The sequence below is a fragment of the Oncorhynchus nerka genome, linkage group LG9a, assembly GCF_034236695.1.
Source record: "Oncorhynchus nerka isolate Pitt River linkage group LG9a, Oner_Uvic_2.0, whole genome shotgun sequence".
NCBI classification, from domain to species: Eukaryota; Metazoa; Chordata; class Actinopteri; order Salmoniformes; family Salmonidae; genus Oncorhynchus; species Oncorhynchus nerka.
The window spans coordinates 4,843,684-4,867,640 of NC_088404.1; the positions used below are offsets into that span (position 1 = coordinate 4,843,684).

General features: G+C 45.3%; 1 protein-coding gene across 1 annotated transcript in view; it reads right to left on the bottom strand.

Moving 5' to 3' along the window:
- LOC135573446 (anoctamin-3-like) overlaps window positions 1-23,957 on the bottom strand; it is a 105,170-nt gene that overhangs the window by 28,198 nt on the left and 53,015 nt on the right. The window contains exons 10-16 of the mRNA XM_065022778.1: window positions 20,940-21,061; window positions 19,200-19,334; window positions 17,692-17,788; window positions 11,717-11,777; window positions 5,824-5,906; window positions 5,419-5,559; window positions 1,955-2,119 (exon numbers count right to left, since the gene is read on the bottom strand). Of these exons, the coding sequence (XP_064878850.1) occupies window positions 1,955-2,119; window positions 5,419-5,559; window positions 5,824-5,906; window positions 11,717-11,777; window positions 17,692-17,788; window positions 19,200-19,334; window positions 20,940-21,061 (804 nt within the window). The remainder of the gene's footprint in view (window positions 1-1,954; window positions 2,120-5,418; window positions 5,560-5,823; window positions 5,907-11,716; window positions 11,778-17,691; window positions 17,789-19,199; window positions 19,335-20,939; window positions 21,062-23,957) is intronic.

Below are 23,957 nucleotides of genomic sequence, written 5' to 3' on the forward strand. Positions count from 1 at the left end.
ACACCCTGTTGTTCTCAACTAACATCAAGGCGGTGGCCCGTTCCTGTAGGTTCATGCTCTACAACATCCGCAGAGTACGACCCTGCCTCACACAGGAAGCGGCGCAGGTCCTAATCCAGGCACTTGTCATCTCCCGTCTGGATTACTGCAACTCGCTGTTGGCTGGGCTCCCTGCCTGTGCCATTAAACCCCTACAACTCATCCAGAACGCCGCAGCCCGTCTGGTGTTCAACCTTCCCAAGTTCTCTCACGTCACCCCGCTCCTCCGCTCCCTCCACTGGCTTCCAGTTGAAGCTCGCATCCGCTACAAGACCATGGTGCTTGCCTACGGAGCTGTGAGGGGAACGGCACCTCAGTACCTCCAGGCTCTGATCAGGCCCTACACCCAAACAAGGGCACTGCGTTCATCCACCTCTGGCCTGCTCGCCTCCCTACCACTGAGGAAGTACAGTTCCCGCTCAGCCCAGTCAAAACTGTTCGCTGCTCTGGCCCCCCAATGGTGGAACAAACTCCCTCACGACGCCAGGACAGCGGAGTCAATCACCACCTTCCGGAGACACCTGAAACCCCACCTCTTTAAGGAATACCTAGGATAGGATAAAGTAATCCCTCTCACCCCCCCTCCCCCTTAAAAGATTTAGATGCACTACTGTTCCACTGGATGTCATAAGGTGAATGCACCAATTTGTAAGTCGCTCTGGATAAGAGCGTCTGCTAAATGACTTAAATGTAAAATGTAAATGTAAATACCCACCTAGATACCCACCCAGATACCATCACATTACAGATACCCACCTAGCTACCCACCCAGATACCATCACATTACAGATACCCACCCAGATACCATCACATTACAGATACCCACCCAGATACCATCACATCACAGATACCCACCCAGATACCATCACATTACAGATACCCACCCAGATACCATCACAGATACCATCACATCACAGATACCATCACATTACAGATACAAACCCAGAAACCATCACATTACAGATACCCACCCAGATACCATCACATTACAGATACCCACCCAGATACCATCACATTACAGATACCCACCCAGATACCATCACATTACAGATACCCACCCAGATACCATCACATTACAGATACCATCACATTACAGAAAACCACCCATATACCCATCACATTCACAGACATGGTGATTAGAAAGTTACAATTTGGCTGTGGATCAATATGCAACATTATCCAGTGGATCAATACACACCAATATCCTGTACGACTGTGGATGAGGTGGCTTGGCATAACAGTTTGGTAAGACATCCATCACATTCAGAGTCATTATGATCATGAAGTTGATACAGACTCTGGTCCCAGAGGATTATAAGGCCAGAACCCACCACATTCAGAGACATGATGATCATGAAGTTGATACAGACTCTGGTCCCAGAGGATTATAAGGCCAGAACCCACCACATTCAGAGACATGATGATCATGAAGTTGATATAGACTCTGGTCCCAGAGGATTATAAGGCCAGAACCCACCACATTCAGAGACATGATGATCATGAAGTTGATATAGACTCTGGTCCCAGAGGATTATAAGGCCAGAACCCACCACATTCAGAGACATGATGATCATGAAGTTGATATAGACTCTGGTCCCAGAGGATTATAAGGCCAGAACCCACCACATTCAGAGACATGATGATCATGAAGTTGATATAGACTCTGGTCCCAGAGGATTATAAGGCCAGAACCCACCACATTCAGAGACATGATGATCATGAAGTTGATATAGACTCTGGTCCCAGAGGATTATAAGGCCAGAACCCACCACATTCAGAGACATGATGATCATGAAGTTGATATAGACTCTGGTCCCAGAGGATTATAAGGCCAGAACCCACCACATTCAGAGACATGATGATCATGAAGTTGATATAGACTCTGGTTCCAGAGGATTATAAGGCCAGAACCCACCACATTCAGAGACATGATGATCATGAAGTTGACACAGACTCCCGTTCCAGAGGTGGCAAACTGCCAGTTCTTCTTGACAAACTCCCAGTCGATCGATGCAAACTTCTCCATGGCAATCAGTCGGAACACCACCACCGCAAACACCGCTGTCAGGACCAGAGAAATCTGGAGAGGACACACACATATAACCACACACACACACACACACACACACACACACACACACACACACACACACACACACACACATAACCACACACACACACAGATACACACACAGATACACAGATACACAGATACACACACACACACACACACACACACACACACACACACACACACACACACACACACACACACACACACACACACATATATAACCACACACACAGATACACACACACACACACACATATAACCACACACACACACACACACACACACACACACACACACACACACACACACACACACACACACACACACACACACACACATATAACCACACACACAGATACACACACAGATACACACACACACACACACACACACACACACACACACACACACACACACAGAAAGTGGAAGGGGCGAGATACAGAAATATACAGCAGAACTAGACTACTTATGAAGCTGTCAGTTTTGGGGGTAGTACATCCTGTCTGGGTCTGGGAACGAGTTTGTTTTGGGGGTAGTACATCCTGTCTGGTCTGGGAACGTGTTAGTTTTGGGGGTAGTACATCCTGTCTGGTCTGGGAACGTGTTAGTTTTGGGGTTAGTACATCCTGTCTGGGTCTGGGAACGTGTTAGTTTTGGGGGTAGTACATCCTGTCTGGGTCTGGGAACGTGTTCGTTTTGGGGGTAGTACATCCTGTCTGGGTCTGGGAACGTGTTCGTTTTGGGGGTAGTACATCCTGTCTGGGTCTGGGAACGTGTTCGTTTTGGGTAGTACATCCTGTCTGGGAACGTGTTAGTTTTGGGGGTAGTACATCCTGTCTGGGTCTGGGAACGTGTTAGTTTTGGGGGTAGTACATCCTGTCTGGGTCTGGGAACGTGTCAGTTTTGGGGGTAGTACATCCTGTCTGGGTCTGGGAAGGAGTTAGTTTTGGGGGTAGTACATCCTGTCTGGGTCTGGGAACGTGTTCGTTTTGGGGGTAGTACATCCTGTCTGGGTCTGGGAACGTGTTCGTTTTGGGTAGTACATCCTGTCTGGGAACGTGTTAGTTTTGGGGTAGTACATCCTGTCTGGGTCTGGGAACGTGTTAGTTTTTGGGGTAGTACATCCTGTCTGGGTCTGGGAACGTGTCAGTTTTGGGGGTAGTACATCCTGTCTGGGTCTGGGAAGGAGTTAGTTTTGGGGGTAGTACATCCTGTCTGGGTCTGGGAACGTGTTCGTTTTGGGTAGTACATCCTGTCTGGGAACGTGTTAGTTTTGTGGGTAGTACATCCTGTCTGGGTCTGGGAACGTGTTAGTTTTGGGGGTAGTACATCCTGTCTGGGTCTGGGAACGTGTCAGTTTTGGGGGTCGTACATCCTGTCTGGGTCTGGGAAGGAGTTAGTTTTGGGGGTAGTACATCCTGTCTGGGTCTGGGAACGAGTTAGTTTTGGGGGTAGTACATCCTGTCTGGGTCTGGGAACATGTTAGTTTTGGGGGTAGTACATCCTGTCTGGGTCTGGGAAGGAGTTCGTTTTGGGGGTAGTACATCCTGTCTGGGTCTGGGAACGTGTTAGTTTTGGGGGTAGTACATCCTGTCTGGGTCTGGGAACGTGTTCGTTTTGGGGGTAGTACATCCTGTCTGGGTCTGGGAACGTGTTCGTTTTGGGTAGTACATCCTGTCTGGGAACGTGTTAGTTTTGGGGGTAGTACATCCTGTCTGGGTCTGGGAACGTGTTAGTTTTGGGGGTAGTACATCCTGTCTGGGTCTGGGAACGTGTCAGTTTTGGGGGTAGTACATCCTGTCTGGGTCTGGGAAGGAGTTAGTTTTGGGGGTAGTACATCCTGTCTGGGTCTGGGAACGAGTTAGTTTTGGGGGTAGTACATCCTGTCTGGGTCTGGGAACGTGTTAGTTTTGGGGGTAGTACATCCTGTCTGGGTCTGGGAAGGAGTTAGTTTTGGGGGTAGTACATCCTGTCTGGGTCTGGGAACGTGTTAGTTTTGGGGGTAGTACATCCTGTCTGGGTCTGGGAACGTGTTAGTTTTGGGGGTAGTACATCCTGTCTGGGTCTGGGAAGGAGTTAGTTTTTATTTATTTATTTTATTTTATTTATTTTTATTTCACCTTTATTTAACCAGGTAAGCAAGTTGAGAACAAGTTCTCATTTACAATTGCGACCTGGCCAAGATAAAGCAAAGCAGTTCGACACATACAACGACACAGAGTTACACATGGAGTAAAACAAACATACAGTCAATAATACAGTAAAAAAAAACAAGTCTATATACAATGTGAGCAAATTAGGTGAGAAGGGAGGTAAAGGCAAAAAAGGCCATGGTGGCAAAGTAAATACAATATAGCAAGTAAAACACTGGAATGGTAGTTTTGCAATGGAAGAATGTGCAAAGTAGAAATAAAAATAATGGGGTGCAAAGGAGCAAAATAAATAAATAAATTAAATACAGTTGGGAAAGAGGTAGTTGTTTGGGCTAAATTATAGGTGGGCTATGTACAGGTGCAGTAATCTGTAAGATGCTCTGACAGTTGGTGCTTAAAGCTAGTGAGGGAGATAAGTGTTTCCAATTTAAGAGATTTTTGTAGTTCGTTCCAGTCATTGGCAGCAGAGAACTGGAAGGAGAGGCGGCCAAAGAAAGAATTGGTTTTGGGGGTGACTAGAGAGATATACCTGCTGGAGCGTGTGCTACAGGTGGGAGATGCTATGGTGACCAGCGAGCTGAGATAAGGGGGGACTTTACCTAGCAGGGTCTTGTAGATGACATGGAGCCAGTGGGTTTGGCGACGAGTATGAAGCGAGGGGGTAGTACATCCTGTCTGGGTCTGTGTGTTTACAAATGTCTAGACTCTGTGGAGCAACATTGTTAGACAATGACTCACTGTTACATTTCACAGACTCTTGACACGTCCTATTGCAGTTGAGTAGATGAGCAACAATACACACATCACAACAACAGAGGGGCAGAGTCACTGTTTCCAAGGAGTGGCTGTTGTATTGATGGGTTCCCTCCACCAGGGGGTGGTAGTAGGCTGCTAGAAAGCTCATCACTCTAGTAGTTAGAAAACTGTGTTCCAGGGTTTTGGGGGAAGGGGGAGTCAGTTATTTTTCAATTCAGTCAATTTAGAATGTAAACCGAAATTCCAATTCCAATTCAATTTTCAATTAAAACACTTCAGTGTACTTCTAGAATGTACTGAATTGAAATGGAATTGACCCCAAACCCTTACAGTATGTACACATTGAGGACAGATCCACAGTACAGCCTGATAACTCATGTGATGACAAGGTCTTACCATGAAGAAGATGCCAGACACAGAGATCATGAGTCTGCTGAGTTTGTCAGTGAAGGGCTGGAAGGGCTCCGGCTTGCCAGAGATATGGTTTACTCTCTCTGACCTGGAGTACTTGGCTTCGAACTGGGGCCGCAGATTCTCCTGGGACAAACACACATACACTGCAGTATATCACTTCAATTACTCTGATATTTCTGACTGAAACTAATCAAGAAATACCTCCCATCCACACAATGCTCAACTGTATCATAAGAAACATTGAAATAGCTGAATAGGATGTGAAATCATATCAAATAACCAGATATTGCTGAATGAGAAATGATTGAACACTAGTGTACATAGATGTAGATGTCTCTGACATTATTTCATATGAAAAAAAACCCAGATACATCTGTCTGGACCAACCTCTTCCTCCTCCCAGTCGATGAGGTCCCAGTCATACGTCAGCTCCGCCCTCCTCCTCTTCCAGAACTCCAGGAACACCGTGGCTACAGGGACAACATTCCAACAGAACACGGAACACGGAACACGGAGGGACCGATCAACCTTCACGGAATGACTTTAGTGATTCATTCCAGTAGCCTGAAATTCCTGAACCTGTTTTGCTAATATTCCACTCCTTGTACTCTGTGACATGTCATGTTTGGCATGGAGATTGGCAAGGAGTGGAATGATAGCTCTTGGGGGTGTCTGATGTCTCTTGGGGGGTACTTAAAGTCAATATCTTTGACAATTGTGGGCGGGCCCACATTGAAATTTGAATTCTCAAAGGGGAAATATCTCTACGGCACATTCCCTAAACACAGAAACATTGGATACACGTGAGAACAAGGTGACTTCAAAGAGTGATTCAAATGTATTTTTAACGTCCAGCAAGAATCAACTTGAATGGAGCTTGACCCACTTCTGTTAAAAGAGAGAGAGTAGACGGGGGAAAACAAGCTCTTTCACCTGGTCTACACACCTACACTACACCTACACTACACCTACACTACACCTACACTACACTACACCTACACTACACCTACACTAGACCTACACTAGACCTACACTACACCTACACTACACTACACCTACACTACACCTACACTACACCTACACTACACTACACCTACACCTACACTACACCTACACTACACCTACACTACACCTACACGACACCTACACCACACCTACACCACACCTACACCACACCTACACCTACACTACACCTACACTACACCTACACTACACCTACACGACACCTACACCTACACTACACAACACTACACTACACCTACACTACACTACACCTACACTACACCTACACTACACCTACACGACACCTACACTACACCTACACTACACCTACACTACACCTACACTACACATACACTACACTACACCTACACCTACACTACACAACACTACACTACACCTACACTACACTACACTACACCTACACCTACACTACACCTACACTACACCTACACTACACCTACACGACACCTACACGGCACCTACACTACACCTACACCTACACGACACCTACACTACACCTACACTACACCTACACTACACCTACACCTACACGACACCTACACGACACCTACACTACACCTACACTACACCTACACTACACCTACACCTACACGACACCTACACGACACCTACACTACACCTACACCTACACGACACCTACACTACACCTACACTACACCTACACTACACCTACACCTACACTACACCTACACCTACACCTACACTACACCTACACTACACCTACACCTACACTACACCTACACTACACTACACCTACACTACACCTACACTACACCTACACTACACCTACACGGCACCTACACTACACCTACACTACACCTACACGGCACCTACACTACACCTACACTGCACCTACACTACACCTACTCCTACACTACAAATACACTACACCTACACCTACACTACAAATACACTACACCTACACTACACCTACACTAGACCTACACTACACCTACACCTACACCTACACCTACACTACACCTACACTACACCTACACTAGACCTACACTACACCTACACTACACTACACCTACACTACACCTACACCTACACTACACCTACACCTACACCACACCTACACTACACCTACACTACACCTACACTAGACCTACACTAGACCTACACTACACCTACACTACACCTACACCTACACTACACCTACACTACACCTACACTACACTACACCTACACTACACTACACTACACCTACACTACACTACACCTACACTACAACTACACCTACCCTACCCTACACATACACCTACACCTACACCTACACTACACCTACACTACACCTACACTACACCTACACTACACTACACCTACACTACACCTACACTACACTTACATCTACACTACACCTACACTACACCTACACTACACCTACACTACACCTACACCTACACTACACCTACACTACACCTACACCTACACTTACACCTACACTACACCTACACTACACCTACACTACACTACACCTACATTGCACCTACACCTACACTACAAATACACTACACCTACACCTACACTACACCTACACTACACTTACATCTACACTACACCTACACTACACCTACACTAGACCTACACTGCACCTACACCTACACTACACCTACACTAGACCTAGACTACACCTACACTACACCTACACTAGACCTACACTACACTACACCTACACTACACCTACACTAGACCTACACTACACCTACACTACACCTACACTACACCTACACTAGACCTACACTACACCTACACTAGACCTACACCTACACTACACCTACACTACAAATACACTACACATACACCTACACTACACATACACCTACACTACACATACACCTACACTACACCTACACTGCACCTACACTACACCTACACTGCACCTACACTACACCTACACTGCACCTACACTGCACCTACACCTACACTACACCTACACTACACCTACACCTACACTACACCTACACTACACCTACACCTACACGACACATACACCTACACTACACCTACACCTACACGGCACCTACACGGCACCTACACTACACCTACACTACACCTACACCTACACGACACATACGCGACACCTACACTACAAATACACGACACATACACCTACACTACACCTACACCTACACGGCACCTACACGGCACCTACACTACACCTACACCTACACGACACCTACACCTACACGACACATACACGACACTTACACGACACCTACACATACACTGCACATCATAATATTTCTACGAGTGTATTTAAATCAAATGAAATACAACAAGGTAGACAGCAGAACTACCTGTTGTATTGAGGGCTTTTTTTTGAGTGAAACGCTCATCAACAATCCCTTAAAACCAACCATGCAGTAATACACATCAGATATTTATTTACACACTGGATTCTTGACATAACTTTGTAACTTATTTGATGTATCAAATACTTATGTCATGCAATAAAATGCTAATTAATTCATTAACAATCATACAATGTGATTTTCTGGATTTTTGTTTTAGATTCCGTCTCTCACAGTTGAAGTGTACCTATGATAAAAAATTACAGACCTCTACATGCTTTGTAAGTAGGAAAACCTGCAAAATCGGAAGTGTATCAAATACTTGTTCTCCCCACTGTATGCCTGCAACAACAACAGAAAAAGTTTCTCCCATGAAGGATGATGGCAAGGAGACGTAGAGTAACTAAAATTATACAGTAGATTTATTTGAAAGTGAATTGGTTTTGTAGACAGTTGTCGTGTCTTTGCTATATCGAATTAAGTGATATGACATGCTATTTTATAAAATAATTTCTCTGTAATTAATATTACCTGATTAAACTAAACATGTAAATGTAATTAACTAGAAAGTCGGGGCACCACGAAAGAATGTTCATAGAGCTGTTATCTTCCGAATAAACTCTTAAAGACCTAGTAATATTTTACATCAATAGCAGTCATATCAACCGTCACCTTATTTCAGTCTCATCTGAAAGTTGAAAATTCTTGGGTATCTTCACAAACCCTGGCTAACAAGTTGAATCAGCAATACAAAATTGGGTTTAATTATGTATTTACTAAATACCTAACTAATCACACAGAATTACATATACACAGAATGAACCATACATTGATTACAAATGATGTCATAAAGGAAAACGTCCCTAGCGGACGGAACAGATGTGACAGCTGGTTAATCGTCACCTTATTCAGTCTCATCTGAACGTGGTAGAATTCTTCACGAATAAATGAATAAACAATACAAAACTTTTTAACGTATGACAGCAGTCCTCACGTCCTCGGGAACACTATGAATTTTCCTCAAAGGGGCTCTTTGTAGTGGTGGGAGAGAAGGGCGTGTTTCATAGTTTACAACCAATGTCTGTTCACAAGGGGCGGGGCCACTGAGTTGAGCGTAGTTCACTTATGAAAAACAGTTCTCTCATTTAGAAGCTAAAATTACATTGAATCTTTTCACAAATAGTTTCATATTAAAACATTTAAATTGCGCAACAATTCCATGTGAATCTGATAACTAGAATGTGTAGACTTTCCAAGATACAGTTTATGTCATCCTGTCATCAGTAGTAATGTCTCAGACGACAACTGATCTGACATCATATTCATTAAGTAAGAACGCATATTTTCAACTGGTTGGATTACCGAAATATGGTTCTGTTCCCCACCCTTTTGATGTTACCAGACTCTCTCTATGTTAACAACAGGCTTTCCAAGAGTCATATTTGTAGAGTAGAGAGAGGAAAGGGGGAAAGGTATTTATGGGGGTCATGACACAGTTTTTCTTTCTACAGTATGTATCTGGCTCTCTACTTATTGTCTTGATTTTTCAGGTTGAAGAAGTTCATTCTTTTTTCAGAGCTATGTGCAGCTCTAAAACTATCAGTTGAGTTCAGATATAAATATATTAAATGTACCTGCTGGCTACAGTTTTGTCACCGTAAATGGTTTGTGTGTGTTTGCCCACAAATGATTGAAAATAACCAAATCTCTTGGGCCATTGGAACATGCAATTGAGAGAAAGACCCTGTTTTTCCACATGACTGTGTGATCTCACTCTTGACCGCAAAATGCTACAGAGGGTGGTGCGGACAGCCAGGTACATCACTGGGGCCCAGCTCCCTGCGATCCAGGACCTCTATATCAGAGGGTGGTGCGGACAGCCAGGTACATCACTGGGGCCCAGCTCCCTGCGATCCAGGACCTCTATATCAGAGGGTGGTGCGGACAGCCAGGTACATCACTGGGGCCCAGCTCCCTGCGATCCAGGACCTCTATATCAGAGGGTGGTGCGGACAGCCAGGTACATCACTGGGGCCCAGCTCCCTGCGATCCAGGACCCCTATATCAGAGGGTGGTGCGGACAGCCAGGTACATCACTGGGGCCCAGCTCCCTGCGATCCAGGACCTCTATATCAGAGGGTGGTGCGGACAGCCAGGTACATCACTGGGGCCCAGCTCCCTGCGATCCAGGACCTCTATATCAGAGGGTGGTGCGGACAGCCAGGTACATCACTGGGGCCCAGCTCCCTACGATCCAGGACCTCTATATCAGAGGGTGGTGCGGACAGCCCGGTACATCACTGGGGCCCAGCTCCCTGCCATCCAGGACCTCTATATCAGAGGGTGGTGCGGACAGCCCAGTACATCACTGGGGCCCAGCTCCCTGCCATCCAGGACCTCTATATCAGAGGGTGGTGCGGACAGCCAGGTACATCACTGGAGCCCAGCTCCCTGCCATCCAGGACCTCTATATCAGAGGGTGGTGCGGACAGCCCAGTACATCACTGGGGCCCAGCTCCCTGCCATCCAGGACCTTTATATCAGGCGGTGTCAGAGGAAGGCCCAAAAATTCATACCGAGACAAACACACATTGCACACACACGGAAACACATTACACACACACACATTGCACACACACACACACACACACACACACACACACACACACACACACACACACACACACACACACACACACACACACACACACACACACACACACACACACACACACACACATACACATACACAGCTGCTACTCTGTTCTTTATTTTACTCATAATAATGGCTGGAATGGAGTGAATGGAATGGTATTAAACATGAATACCAGACAGAGAGAAAGAGAAAGAGAGAGAGAGAGAGAGGGGGGGGAGAGAGAGAGGGGAGAGCAAAAGAGAGCAGGAGAGAGAGAGAGAGAGAGAGCAGGAGAGAGAGAGAGAGAAACTGAGAAAAATGTCTTTACCCCATATAGCCATGAAGATAGCAAAGAACACAGTTCCTCCATTGTCAAAGAGATGGGTCACCTGCAGAAACAGACACAGAGGTAAATAAACAATTCCCTTGGGTTGGAATCAATACTGTCACTACCTGCTGGAACGAGGAACCATGACACAAACGTCGATGACATCCCAGCAGGCAAAACTGGTTGTAATGATGTCCTTTCAACCAGTTCAGCCCACTTCCCATTTACCTGGAAATATATCCACAGCCCATTGGGCTCCCAAGTGGCACAGCCGTCTGCAGACACCCTGGTTTGAATCCAGGCCGTACAACAACCGGCCGTGGGGTGGTGCACGTCTGGGTTGACCCAGCGTCGTCTGGATTTGGCCAGTGTAGGCCGTCATTGTAAATAAGAATTTGTTCTTGCCTAGTTAAATAAAAGGTTAAATAAAAAAATACACCTATTTTATGGCAGAACGTCTACTACACCTTCCAGTCGTGAAAGATCAGCATAGTAAGTAAGTAGCCCTGCACATGCTGGGACGCCTCATAGGAGCTTATCTCCCGTTTCTGTAGAGAGGAAGCTTGATGTACAAGTAGGCCTGCACCCCCTGGACAGGACACTAGTCCATCTCCTCAGTGCACCCCCTGGATAGGACACTAGTCCATCTCCTGAGTACCCCCCCCCCCCCCTGGACAGGACACTAGTCCATCTCCTCAGTGCACCCCCTGGATAGGACACTAGTCCATCTCCTGAGTACCCCCCTGGACAGGACACTAGTCTATCTCCTCAGTGCACCCCTGGATAGGACACTAGTCCATCTCCTCAGTGCACCCCCTGGATAGGACACTAGTCCATCTCCTCAGTGCACCCCCTGGATAGGACACTAGTCCATCTCCTCAGTGCACCCCCTGGATAGGACACTAGTCCATCTCCTCAGTACACCCCCCTGGACAGGACACTAGTCTATCTCCTCAGTGCACCCCCTGGATAGGACACTAGTCCATCTCCTCAGTACACCCCCGGACAGGACACTAGTCCATCTCCTCAGTACACCCCTGGACAGGACACTAGTCTATCTCCTCAGTGCACCCCCTGGATAAGACACTAGTCCATCTCCTCAGTACACCCCCTGGACAGGACACTAGTCCATCTCCTCAGTACACCCCCCCCGACAGGACACTAGTCTATATCTCCTCAGTGCACCCCCTGGACAGGACACTAGTCTATCTCCTCAGTACACCCCTGGATAGGACACTAGTCCATCTCCTCAGTACACCCCCCTGGACAGGACACTAGTCCATCTCCTCAGTACACCCCCTGGACAGGACACTAGTCTATCTCCTCAGTACACCCCCCCTGGACAGGACACTAGTCCATCTCCTCAGTACACCCCCCCTGGACAGGACACTAGTCTATCTCCTCAGTGCACCCCCTGGACAGGACACTAGTCTATATCTCCTCAGTACACCCCCTGGATAGGACACTAGTCCATCTCCTCAGTACACCCCCTGGATAGGACACTAGTCTATATCTCCTCAGTACACTCCCCCTGGACAGGACACTAGTATATCTCCTCAGTACTCCCCCTGGATAGGACACTAGTCTATATCTCCTCAGTACTCCCCCTGGATAGGACACTAGTCTATATCTCCTCAGTACTCCCCCTGGACAGGACACTAGTCTATATCTCCTCAGTACTCCCCTGGATAGGACACTAGTCTATATCTCCTCAGTACACCCCCTGGATAGGACACTAGTCTATATCTCCTCAGTACACTCCCCCTGGACAGGACACTAGTATATCTCCTCAGTACTACCCCCTGGATAGGACACTAGTCTATATCTCCTCAGTACACCCCCCTGGATAGGACACTAGTCTATATCTCCTCAGTACACCCCCTGGATAGGACACTAGTCTATATCTCCTCAGTGCACCCCTGGACAGGGCACTAGTCTATCTCCTCAGTACACCCCCTGGACAGGACACTAGTCTATATCTCCTCAGTACACCCCCCTGGACAGGGCACTAGTCTATATCTCCTCAGTACACCCCCTGGACAGGGCACTAGTCTATCTCCTCAGTACACACCCCCCCTGGACAGGGCACTAGTCTATCTCCTCAGTACACCCCCTGGACAAGACACTAGTCTATCTCCTCAGTGCACCCCTGGACAGGACACTAGTCTATCTCCTCAGTACACCCCCTGGACAGGGCACTAGTCTATCTCCTCAGTACACCCCCCCTGGATAGGGCACTAGTCTATCTCCTCAGTGCACCCCTGGACAGGACACTAGTCTATCTCCTCAGTGCACCCCCTGGACAGGACACTAGTCCATCTCCTCAGTACACCCCCGGATAGGGCACTAGTCTATATCTCCTCAGTACACCCCCTGGATAGGACACTAGTCTATATCTCCTCAGTACACCCCCTGGATAGGACACTAGTCTATATCTCCTCAGTACTCCCCCTGGACAGGACACTAGTCTATCTCCTCAGTACACCCCCTGGACAGGACACTAGTCTATATCTCCTCAGTACTCCCCCTGGACAGGACACTAGTCTATATCTCCTCAGTACACCCCCTGGATAGGACACTTGTCTATATCTCCTCAGTACTCCCCCTGGACAGGGCACTAGTCTATCTCCTCAGTACACCCCCCTGGATAGGACACGAGTCTATATCTCCTCAGTACTCATCCCTGGATAGGACACTAGTCTATATCTCCTCAGTACACCCCTGGATAGGACACTAGTCTATATCTCCTCAGTACTCCCCCTGGATAGGACACTAGTCTATATCTCCTCAGTACCCCCCGGACAGGACACTAGTCTATACCTCCTCAGTGCACCCCTGGACAGGACACTAGTCTATCTCCTCAGTACACCCCTGGATAGGACACTAGTCCATCTCCTCAGTACACCCCTGGACAGGACACTAGTCCATCTCCTCAGTACCCCCTGGACAGGACACTAGTCTATCTCCTCAGTACACCCCCCGGACAGGACACTAGTCCATCTCCTCAGTACACCCCCCTGGACAGGACACTAGTCTATCTCCTCAGTGCACCCCCTGGACAGGACACTAGTCTATCTCATCAGTACACCCCCTGGATAGGACACTAGTCCATCTCCTCAGTACACCCCCTGGATAGGACACTAGTCTATATCTCCTCAGTACACTCCCCCTGGACAGGACACTAGTCTATATCTCCTCAGTACTCCCCCTGGATAGGACACTAGTCTATATCTCCTCAGTACTCCCCCTGGACAGGACACTAGTCTATATCTCCTCAGTACTCCCCTGGATAGGACACTAGTCTATATCTCCTCAGTACACCCCTGGATAGGACACTAGTCTATATCTCCTCAGTACACCCCCTGGACAGGGCACTAGTCTATATCTCCTCAGTACACCCCCTGGACAGGGCACTAGTCTATCTCCTCAGTACACCCCCCTGGACAGGACACTAGTCCATCTCCTCAGTACACCCCCCTGGACAGGACACTAGTCTATCTCCTCAGTACACCCCCTGGATAGGACACTTGTCTATATCTCCTCAGTACTCCCCCTGGACAGGGCACTAGTCTATCTCCTCAGTACACCCCCTGGATAGGACACGAGTCTATATCTCCTCAGTGCACCCCTGGACAGGACACTAGTCTATCTCCTCAGTGCACCCCTGGACAGGACACTAGTCCATCTCCTCAGTACACCCCTGGATAGGACACTAGTCTATATCTCCTCAGTACTCCCCCTGGACAGGACACTAGTCTATCTCCTCAGTACCCCCCTGGACAGGACACTAGTCCATCTCCTCAGTACACCCCCCGGATAGGGCACTAGTCTATATCTCCTCAGTACACCCCCTGGATAGGACACTAGTCTATATCTCCTCAGTACACCCCCTGGATAGGACACTAGTCTATATCTCCTCAGTACTCCCCCCTGGACAGGACACTAGTCTACCTCCTCAGTACCCCCCCTGGACAGGACACTAGTCTATATCTCCTCAGTACTCCCCCTGGACAGGACACTAGTCTATATCTCCTCAGTACACCCCCTGGATAGGACACTTGTCTATATCTCCTCAGTACTCCCCTGGACAGGGCACTAGTCTATCTCCTCAGTACACCCCCTGGATAGGACACTAGTCTATCTCCTCAGTATACCCCCTGGACAGGACACTAGTCCATCTCCTCAGTACACCCCTGGACAGGACACTAGTATATCTCCTCAGTACTCCCCCTGGATAGGACACTAGTCTATATCTCCTCAGTACACCCCCTGGATAGGACACTAGTCTATATCTCCTCAGTACCCCCCTGGACAGGACACTAGTCTATCTCTCCTCAGTACCCCCCTGGACAGGACACTAGTCTATATCTCCTCAGTACACCCCCCTATATCTCCTCAGTACACCCCTGGATAGGACACTAGTCTATATCTCCTCAGTACACCCCCTGGATAGGACACTAGTCTATCTCCTTAGTACCCCCTGGATAGGACACTAGTCTATATCTCCTCAGTACCCCCCTGGACAGGACACTAGTCTATCTCCTCAGTATACCCCCCTGGACAGGACACTAGTCCATCTCCTCAGTACACCCCCCTGGACAGGACACTAGTCCATCTCCTCAGTACACCCCCTGGACAGGACACTAGTATATCTCCTCAGTACCCCCTGGACATGACACTAGTCTATATCTCCTCAGTACCCCCCTGGACAGGACACTAGTCTATATCTCCTTAGTACCCCCCTCAGTACCCCTCTCCTCAGTACCCCTCAGTACTTCTGTTTACTACAGTACTATCTAACAGTAATATTACTTCTGTTTACTACAGTACTAGCTAACAGTAATATTACTTCTGTTTACTACAGTACTAGCTAACAGTAATATTACTTCTGTTTACAACAGTACTTGCTAACAGTAATATTACTTCTGTTTACTATAGTACTAGCTAACAGTAATATTACTTCTGTTTACTACAGTACTAGCTAACAGTAATATTACTTCTGTTTACTACAGTACTAGCTAACAGTAATATTACTTCTGTTTACTACAGTACTAGCTAACAGTAATATTACTTCTGTTTACTACAGTACTAGCTAACAGTAATATTACTTCTGTTTACAACAGTACTTGCTAACAGTAATATTACTTCTGTTTACTACAGTACTAGCTAACAGTAATATTACTTCTGTTTACTACAGTACTAGCTAACAGTAATATTACTTCTGTTTACTACAGTACTAGCTAACAGTAATATTACTTCTGTTTACTACAGTACTAGCTAACAGTAATATTACTTCTGTTTACTACAGTACTAGCTAACAGTAATATTACTTCTGTTTACTACAGTACTAGCTAACAGTAATATTACTTCTGTTTACTACAGTACTAGCTAACAGTAATATTACTTCTGTTTACTACAGTACTAGCTAACCACAATAGTACTTCTGTTTACTACAGTACAGTACTGTTTACTACAATACTAGAGCTACCAAGATGGATAACAGAATAGAATAGGCACAGCTGTCACTGAGCTACCAAGATGGATAACAGAATAGAATAGCTTCATGGTTGTATTACTGACCTTAGCATAGACACAGCTGTCACTGAGCTACCAAGATGGATAACAGAATAGAATAGCTTCATGGTTGTATTACTGACCTTAGCATAGACACAGCTGTCACTGAGCTACCAAGATGGATAACAGAATAGACACAGCTGTCACTGAGCTACCAAGGTGGATAACAGAATAGAATAGCCTCATGGTTGTATTACTGACCTTAGCATAGACACAGCTGTCACTGAGCTACCAAGATGGATAACAGAATAGAATAGACACAGCTGTCACTGAGCTACCAAGGTGTATAACAGAATAGAATAGCTTCATGGTTGTATTACTGACCTTAGCATAGACACAGCTGTCACTGAGCTACCAAGATGGATAACATAATAGAAAAGCTTCATGGTTGTATTACTGACCTTAGCATAGGCACAGCTGTCACTGAGTTTCCAGGGTTTGCAGTTCTGCTCACACATGGGACACATGATTGTTGTGTTGGCCTCACAGATCTCTTTACTGATGGGACAAAATAGACAGACAGATATTCATGTATTTAAAACACTTAAAAAGGACATGAAAAACCCCAACCGAAGGGCGGCGTGGGTGGGGGGGAGATGGGGTTGCAGATGGACCTACAATTTAATGGGGGAGAATGACTGTTCTGTTCACTTCTTTTTATTTTAAAAAGGACATTCTACAGATTAAATGAAAATCAAATGAAGCTGACATCTAAAATATAATTTCCCCCTTCCAGAAATGACATATTGGTCCATATTATCAGTCAGGTGTGTTACTTAGCAATAAGCATCATCACCTGATGTACCCCATATCAGATGCAGCATAGTGCTATAAATAAATAGGCTGAGGGTTGCCCATCTGCATGTACCCCATTGGGCTAATCGTTAGCTAGAGCGCAAACTCTCTAGTGTAAATAATTGGGCTAATCATTAGCTAGAGCGCAAACTCTCTAGTGTAAATAATTGGGCTAATCGTTAGCTAGAGCGCAAACTCTCTAGTGTAAATAATTGGGCTAATCGTTAGCTAGAGCGCAAATGCTATAATGTAAACAATTGGGCTAATCGTTAGCTAGATCGCAAACTCTCTAGTGTAAATAAGTGGGCTAATTGTTAGCTAGAGCGCAAACTCTCTAGTGTAAATAATTGGGCTAATCATTAGCTAGAGCGCAAACTCTCTAGTGTAAATAATTGTTCTAATCGTTAGCTAGAGCGCAAACTCTCTAGTGTAAATAATTGGTCTAATCGTTAGCTAGAGCGCAAACTCTCTAGTGTAAATAATTGGGCTAATCGTTAGCTAGAGCGCAAATGCTAGAATGTAAACAATTGGGCTAATCGTTAGCTAGAGCGCAAACTCTCTAGTGTAAATAATTGGGCTAATCGTTAGCTAGAGCGCAAATGCTATAATGTTAACAATTGGGCTATCTTGTTGCTAGTTAGCAACTTGAATGGCACTCAGCTAACCAAGGATCATGTCCTGTGAATATACTGTAGGACGTCACACCGGACCCCGTGCATTTTAACGCCATTGACGCTGCTAAAAAACAGGTTCTAAAAATGGTGCGTTTGACAAATAAGTACAGCCTAGTAACAACAGAAAGGTCAGAGATCTTCCTCTTAACAGGGACCTTCAAAACTGCTTTCAAAAGCTATGTTTTCCCACGACTGCATTAAGAATGTTGTAGGCTACAACGACTGGGCGTGCATACTTCTCTCCCTGTGCTACAACGACTGGGCGTGCATACTTCTCTCCCTGTGCTACAACGACTGGGCGTGCATACTTCTCTCCCTGTGCTACAACGACTGGGCGTGCATACTTCTCTCCCTGTGCTACAACGACTGGCTCTCATTTGGATCATTGGTGTCACGTCTCGGATCCGGCCCAGTTTAACCCCTGATGTGTCCTGACTGACCTGACTTGACTAGTGTCCATAGTAAGGAGTCCGTAGAGGAAGACGAAGAGACCCACCAGGGCTGCAGGGATCAGCATGCCAGTGTACCAGCCCAACCAGGCAAAGTACAGTCCAATCTTCTCCCCAAAGTAACGCCTGGAGAGGAAAGTCCAATGAACAAGATAGATTAGCAAAAGCTTAGTTGGGGTTGACCTTAAAATCCGACCCGGCTGTATTCACCTGGCAGGAACAAGTTCTTTGTAACCAACCAGGCAAGGTACAGGCTGACCTTCTCCCTAAAGTAAAGCCTGTAGTGCATGAAAAGTCCAATAGAGAGAATAGATTAGTAAAACTCCCGACATGCATTGACTCAATTGGAGCCATTCAGACCCAGCTGTATTTGCCTGAAAGGAAGCAACTCCGTTAATATAAATGAGTACAGGTATATTTAGCACACCTATCATGTTTCCAGGTAGATGGACGAATGAAAAAAACAATAAAAAGTGAAGAAACGAGATCACAGACGTGATCTTTGATGCACAACTAACAATTTTACTGCATCTCATCACAACATTTAGCTTCATCAGGAGTCCAACAAACTTAAAAGATTAGGAAAACCATCACAGGTAGCGAGCTTCATGGGGTTGAATTAAAATTGGAATCCATTTCAAACCTAGTTGTGTTTCACTTGTGTGTTTCATACAGAGGAACGAAGCCAAGTTGTGTTTCATACAGAGGAACGAAGCCAAGTTGTGTTTCATACAGAGGAACGAAGCCAAGTTGTGTTTCATACAGAGGAACGAAGCCAAGTTGTGTTTCATACAGATGAACGAAGCCAAGTTGTGTTTCATATAAAGGAACGAAGCCAAGTTGTGTTTCATACAGATGAACGAAGCCAAGTTGTGTTTCATACAGATGAACGAAGCCAAGTTATGTTTCATACAGATGAACGAAGCCAAGTTATGTTTCATACAGAGGAACGAAGCCAAGTTATGTTTCATACAGAGGAACGAAGCCAAGTTGTGTTTCATACAGAGGAACGAAGCCCAGTGCACAAGATATAGGCCCAGTGTCAAAAACCTCCCGACTGGGGTTGACTTTTAAAATGGGACCTGTTCAGACCTCATTGTGTTTAAATGGAGAGGAGAGAAATCCAATTGGACCGGCTCAGACCTAGCTATGGGTCAACTGGTACATTGGACCGGCTCAGACCTAGCTATGGGTCAACTGGTACATTGGACCGGCTCAGACCTAGCTATGGGTCAACTGGTACATTGGACCGGCTCAGACCTAGCTATGGGTCAACTGGTACATTGGACCGGCTCAGACCTAGATATGGGTCAACTGGTACATTGGACCGGCTCAGACCTAGCTATGGTCTGCTGTATTTAATTTAGATAGGACTCCTGAGAAGGGAACTTTGCTTGAGTTCCCCTGTGGAGGTTCTTTCTCACAAATCACACACACACACACACACACACACACACACACACACACACACACACACACACACACACACACACACACACACACACCAAAATTGTTCTTTGGCTGTTCCCATAGGATAACTCTTTTTGGTTACATGTAGAACCCTCTGTGGAAAGGGTTCTACCTGAAACCAAAATGGGTTCTTCAAATGGTTCTCCTATTGTGACAGCCGAAGAACCCTTTTAAATTCTAGATAGCACCTTTTTTTCTCTAAGAGTGTACCACCACGCCACACATGCAGACCACCACATACACACACACACACACACCTACCTGATAAGGTCGAGGGGTTGGTACTTGTACCACATGCCCCAGCGAGCCCACCTCTCGTACAGCAGGTGTCTGTGGTTCTGGGCACCGTGGGTATTAATAGGGTGTTGGCTCCTATAGCCACCCTGGAACACAAGGACACGGAGAATGAACATTAGTGGAAGACAGGTGGTCACTGGTCTAGTCCCACCACTCTATCTACTTTTGGTATCCAGAGAATTAACAGGTGTATTCAGATGTAGGATTTTAATTTGAGCCAGTTTGCTACAGCAGGAATATAATCCCCCCAGCAACGGGATATGTGAATTATGTGGATTATAATTAAGCCTTTTAAAACCTCAAATACACTACAAGTTTACATTTCCTGCTGAGCAGGAAAGTTCTCCTGCAACAGGGTGATCAAATTAAGATCCCACATCTGTAGTGACAGACTAGTGTATGGGCTGTAGCCAACTCTTTTGTATCCACCCTGAAACAGAGACAGTAGTAACACTCATGTACTGTATAGCAATCCTTATCTTTGTAATGTAATTGTTAAACAATAACAGGGCCCGGTTTCCCAATAGCGATGGAATTTAGGCTTACGAGTATTTTAACGCCACAACGGCAGAAGATATAACATGTGTTTCCAAAAACCCCACGCAGAGAGAATGTTGGCTAAGTGCAGTTTAGAATGTTGGCTAAGTGCAGTTTAGAATGTTGGCTAAGTGCAGTTTAGAATGTTGGCTAAGTGCAGTTTAGAATGTTGGCTAAGTGCAGTTTAGAATGTTGGCTAAGTGCAGTTTAGAATGTTGGCTAAGTGCAGTTTAGAATGTTGGCTAAATGCAGTTTAGAATGTTGGCTAAGTGCAGTTTAGAATGTTGGCTAAGTGCAGTTTAGAATGTTGGCTAAGTGCAGTTTAGAATGTTGGCTAAGTGCAGTTTAGAATGTTGGCTAAGTGCAGTTTAGAATGTTGACTAAGTGCAGTTTAGAATGTTGGCTAAGTGCAGTTTAGAATGTTGGCTAAGTGCAGTTTAGAATGTTGGCTAAGTGCAGTTTAGAATGTTGGCTAAGTGCAGTTTAGAATGTTGGCTAAATGCAGTTTAGAATGTTGGCTAAGTGCAGTTTAGAATGTTGGCTAAGTGCAGTTTAGAATGTTGGCTAAGTGCAGTTTAGAATGTTGGCTAAGTGCAGTTTAGAATGTTGGCTAAGTGCAGTTTAGAATGTTGGCTAAGTGCAGTTTAGAATGTTCACCAAATTAATCTTAGAATGTTGGCTAAGTGCAGTTTAGAATGTTGGCTAAATGCAGTTTAGAATGTTGGCTAAGTGCAGTTTAGAATGTTGGCTAAGTGCAGTTTAGAATGTTGGCTAAGTGCAGTTTAGAATGTTGGCTAAATGCAGTTTAGAATGTTGGCTAAGTGCAGTTTAGAATGTTGGCTAAGTGCAGTTTAGAATGTTCACTAAATTAATCTTAGAATGTTGGCTAAGTGCAGTTTAGAATGTTGGCTAAGTGCAGTTTAGAATGTTGGCTAAATGCAGTTTAGAATGTTGGCTAAGTGCAGTTTAGAATGTTGGCTAAGTGCAGTTTAGAATGTTGGCTAAGAGCAGTTTAGGATGTTGGCTAAGTGCAGTTTAGAATGTTGGCTAAGTGCAGTTTAGAATGTTGGCTAAGTGCAGTTTAGAATGTTGGCTAAGTGCAGTTTAGAATTTTGGCTAAGTGCAGTTTAGAATGTTCACTAACTGCAGTTTAGAATGTTCGCTAAAGGCAGCTTAGAAAGTTCACTAAATTGAGGCATTTGTCGAAAGAAATGATTATGCAAATATTGAGGCGGCTTATTCTAATGCTTACCTTAAACTAATACTCTAATTTAAGATTTAGCACATCATTGATCACCGGTTAGGCCACATAACCTGAGACAAAAAATGACAAGACAGTAGCCAAATAAAACTCAATTGAATGAATATGAAATTGATTTCAATATCATTGAAATATATTAGGCGTATAGCCTATACTGTGGGTGAGGCGATTTATCTTTTAATGCGGTCGTCTCGGTTTTCATTTTAAGCATCTTTTTATCCTTCGCTTGTTTGTGATAATTGCAAAGGACATAGGCAACTCTGTATGTGTAGTCAACCTCGTATCGGTCGGTCACAGAGAGACAGATAAACATTTTAGCGGAGGTCTTCTGTGTATAAAGTCACGGGTTAGGAGGGAAACAATTATTTTACGACATACTTAGCTGTTCTAAAAATGGGCTGAGGCAGTCTGTAAATTAAGAGCGTTTTCAAGCGCAATTTTAGTAATGAAGGTTTTGGGAAACAGCTCAGAGATTTAACAATGGTCCTACGAAGGTTCTAATGATGGACTTAAGATACTTTTGGGGAAACCGGGCCCTGGGCCCGTATCCACAACGCATCTCAGAAAAAGTCATAAGAATCCTGTTAAAACATGTTTTAAGGCAACAACAAAAATCCCAGCACAGAGTAGATTTTAGGATGATGTTACGACACAGCCCAGACAAAGTTTGAGCCATGAGTAAAATCAACTCATAAAAGTTAAATCTCAGCTGGTAATCACGACAGTTTGAGGTACCGGAAAGGAAAAATTGTAACGACGCTCATCGACATTGTTGCAAATGATGGGGAATAACAAATTGCTCTTCAGATAACCACAGTGAATGTGACTGTCAAATGTTGTAATGGTAAACACATTTTAACACGATCACTTTGCCTAAACTTAATTCTTTTGCTAATATGTTGGCGTTTGACCAAATTTTGATGGTTGTTCAAAGTAGTTTTCTTTTTCAAAAAGCAGACGATACTGTTGCATAAAACATTTGAAAGGTCTATCATTTCTTTTTTTTTGTGTTTTGTTTTTTTGAATTTTACCCCCTTTTCTCCCCAATTTCGTGGTATCCAATTGTTGTAGTAGCTACTATCTTGTCTCATCGCTACAACTCCCGTACGGGCTCGGGAGAGACGAAGGTTGAAAGTCATGCGTCCTCCGATACACAACCCAACCAAGCCGCACTGCTTCTTAAC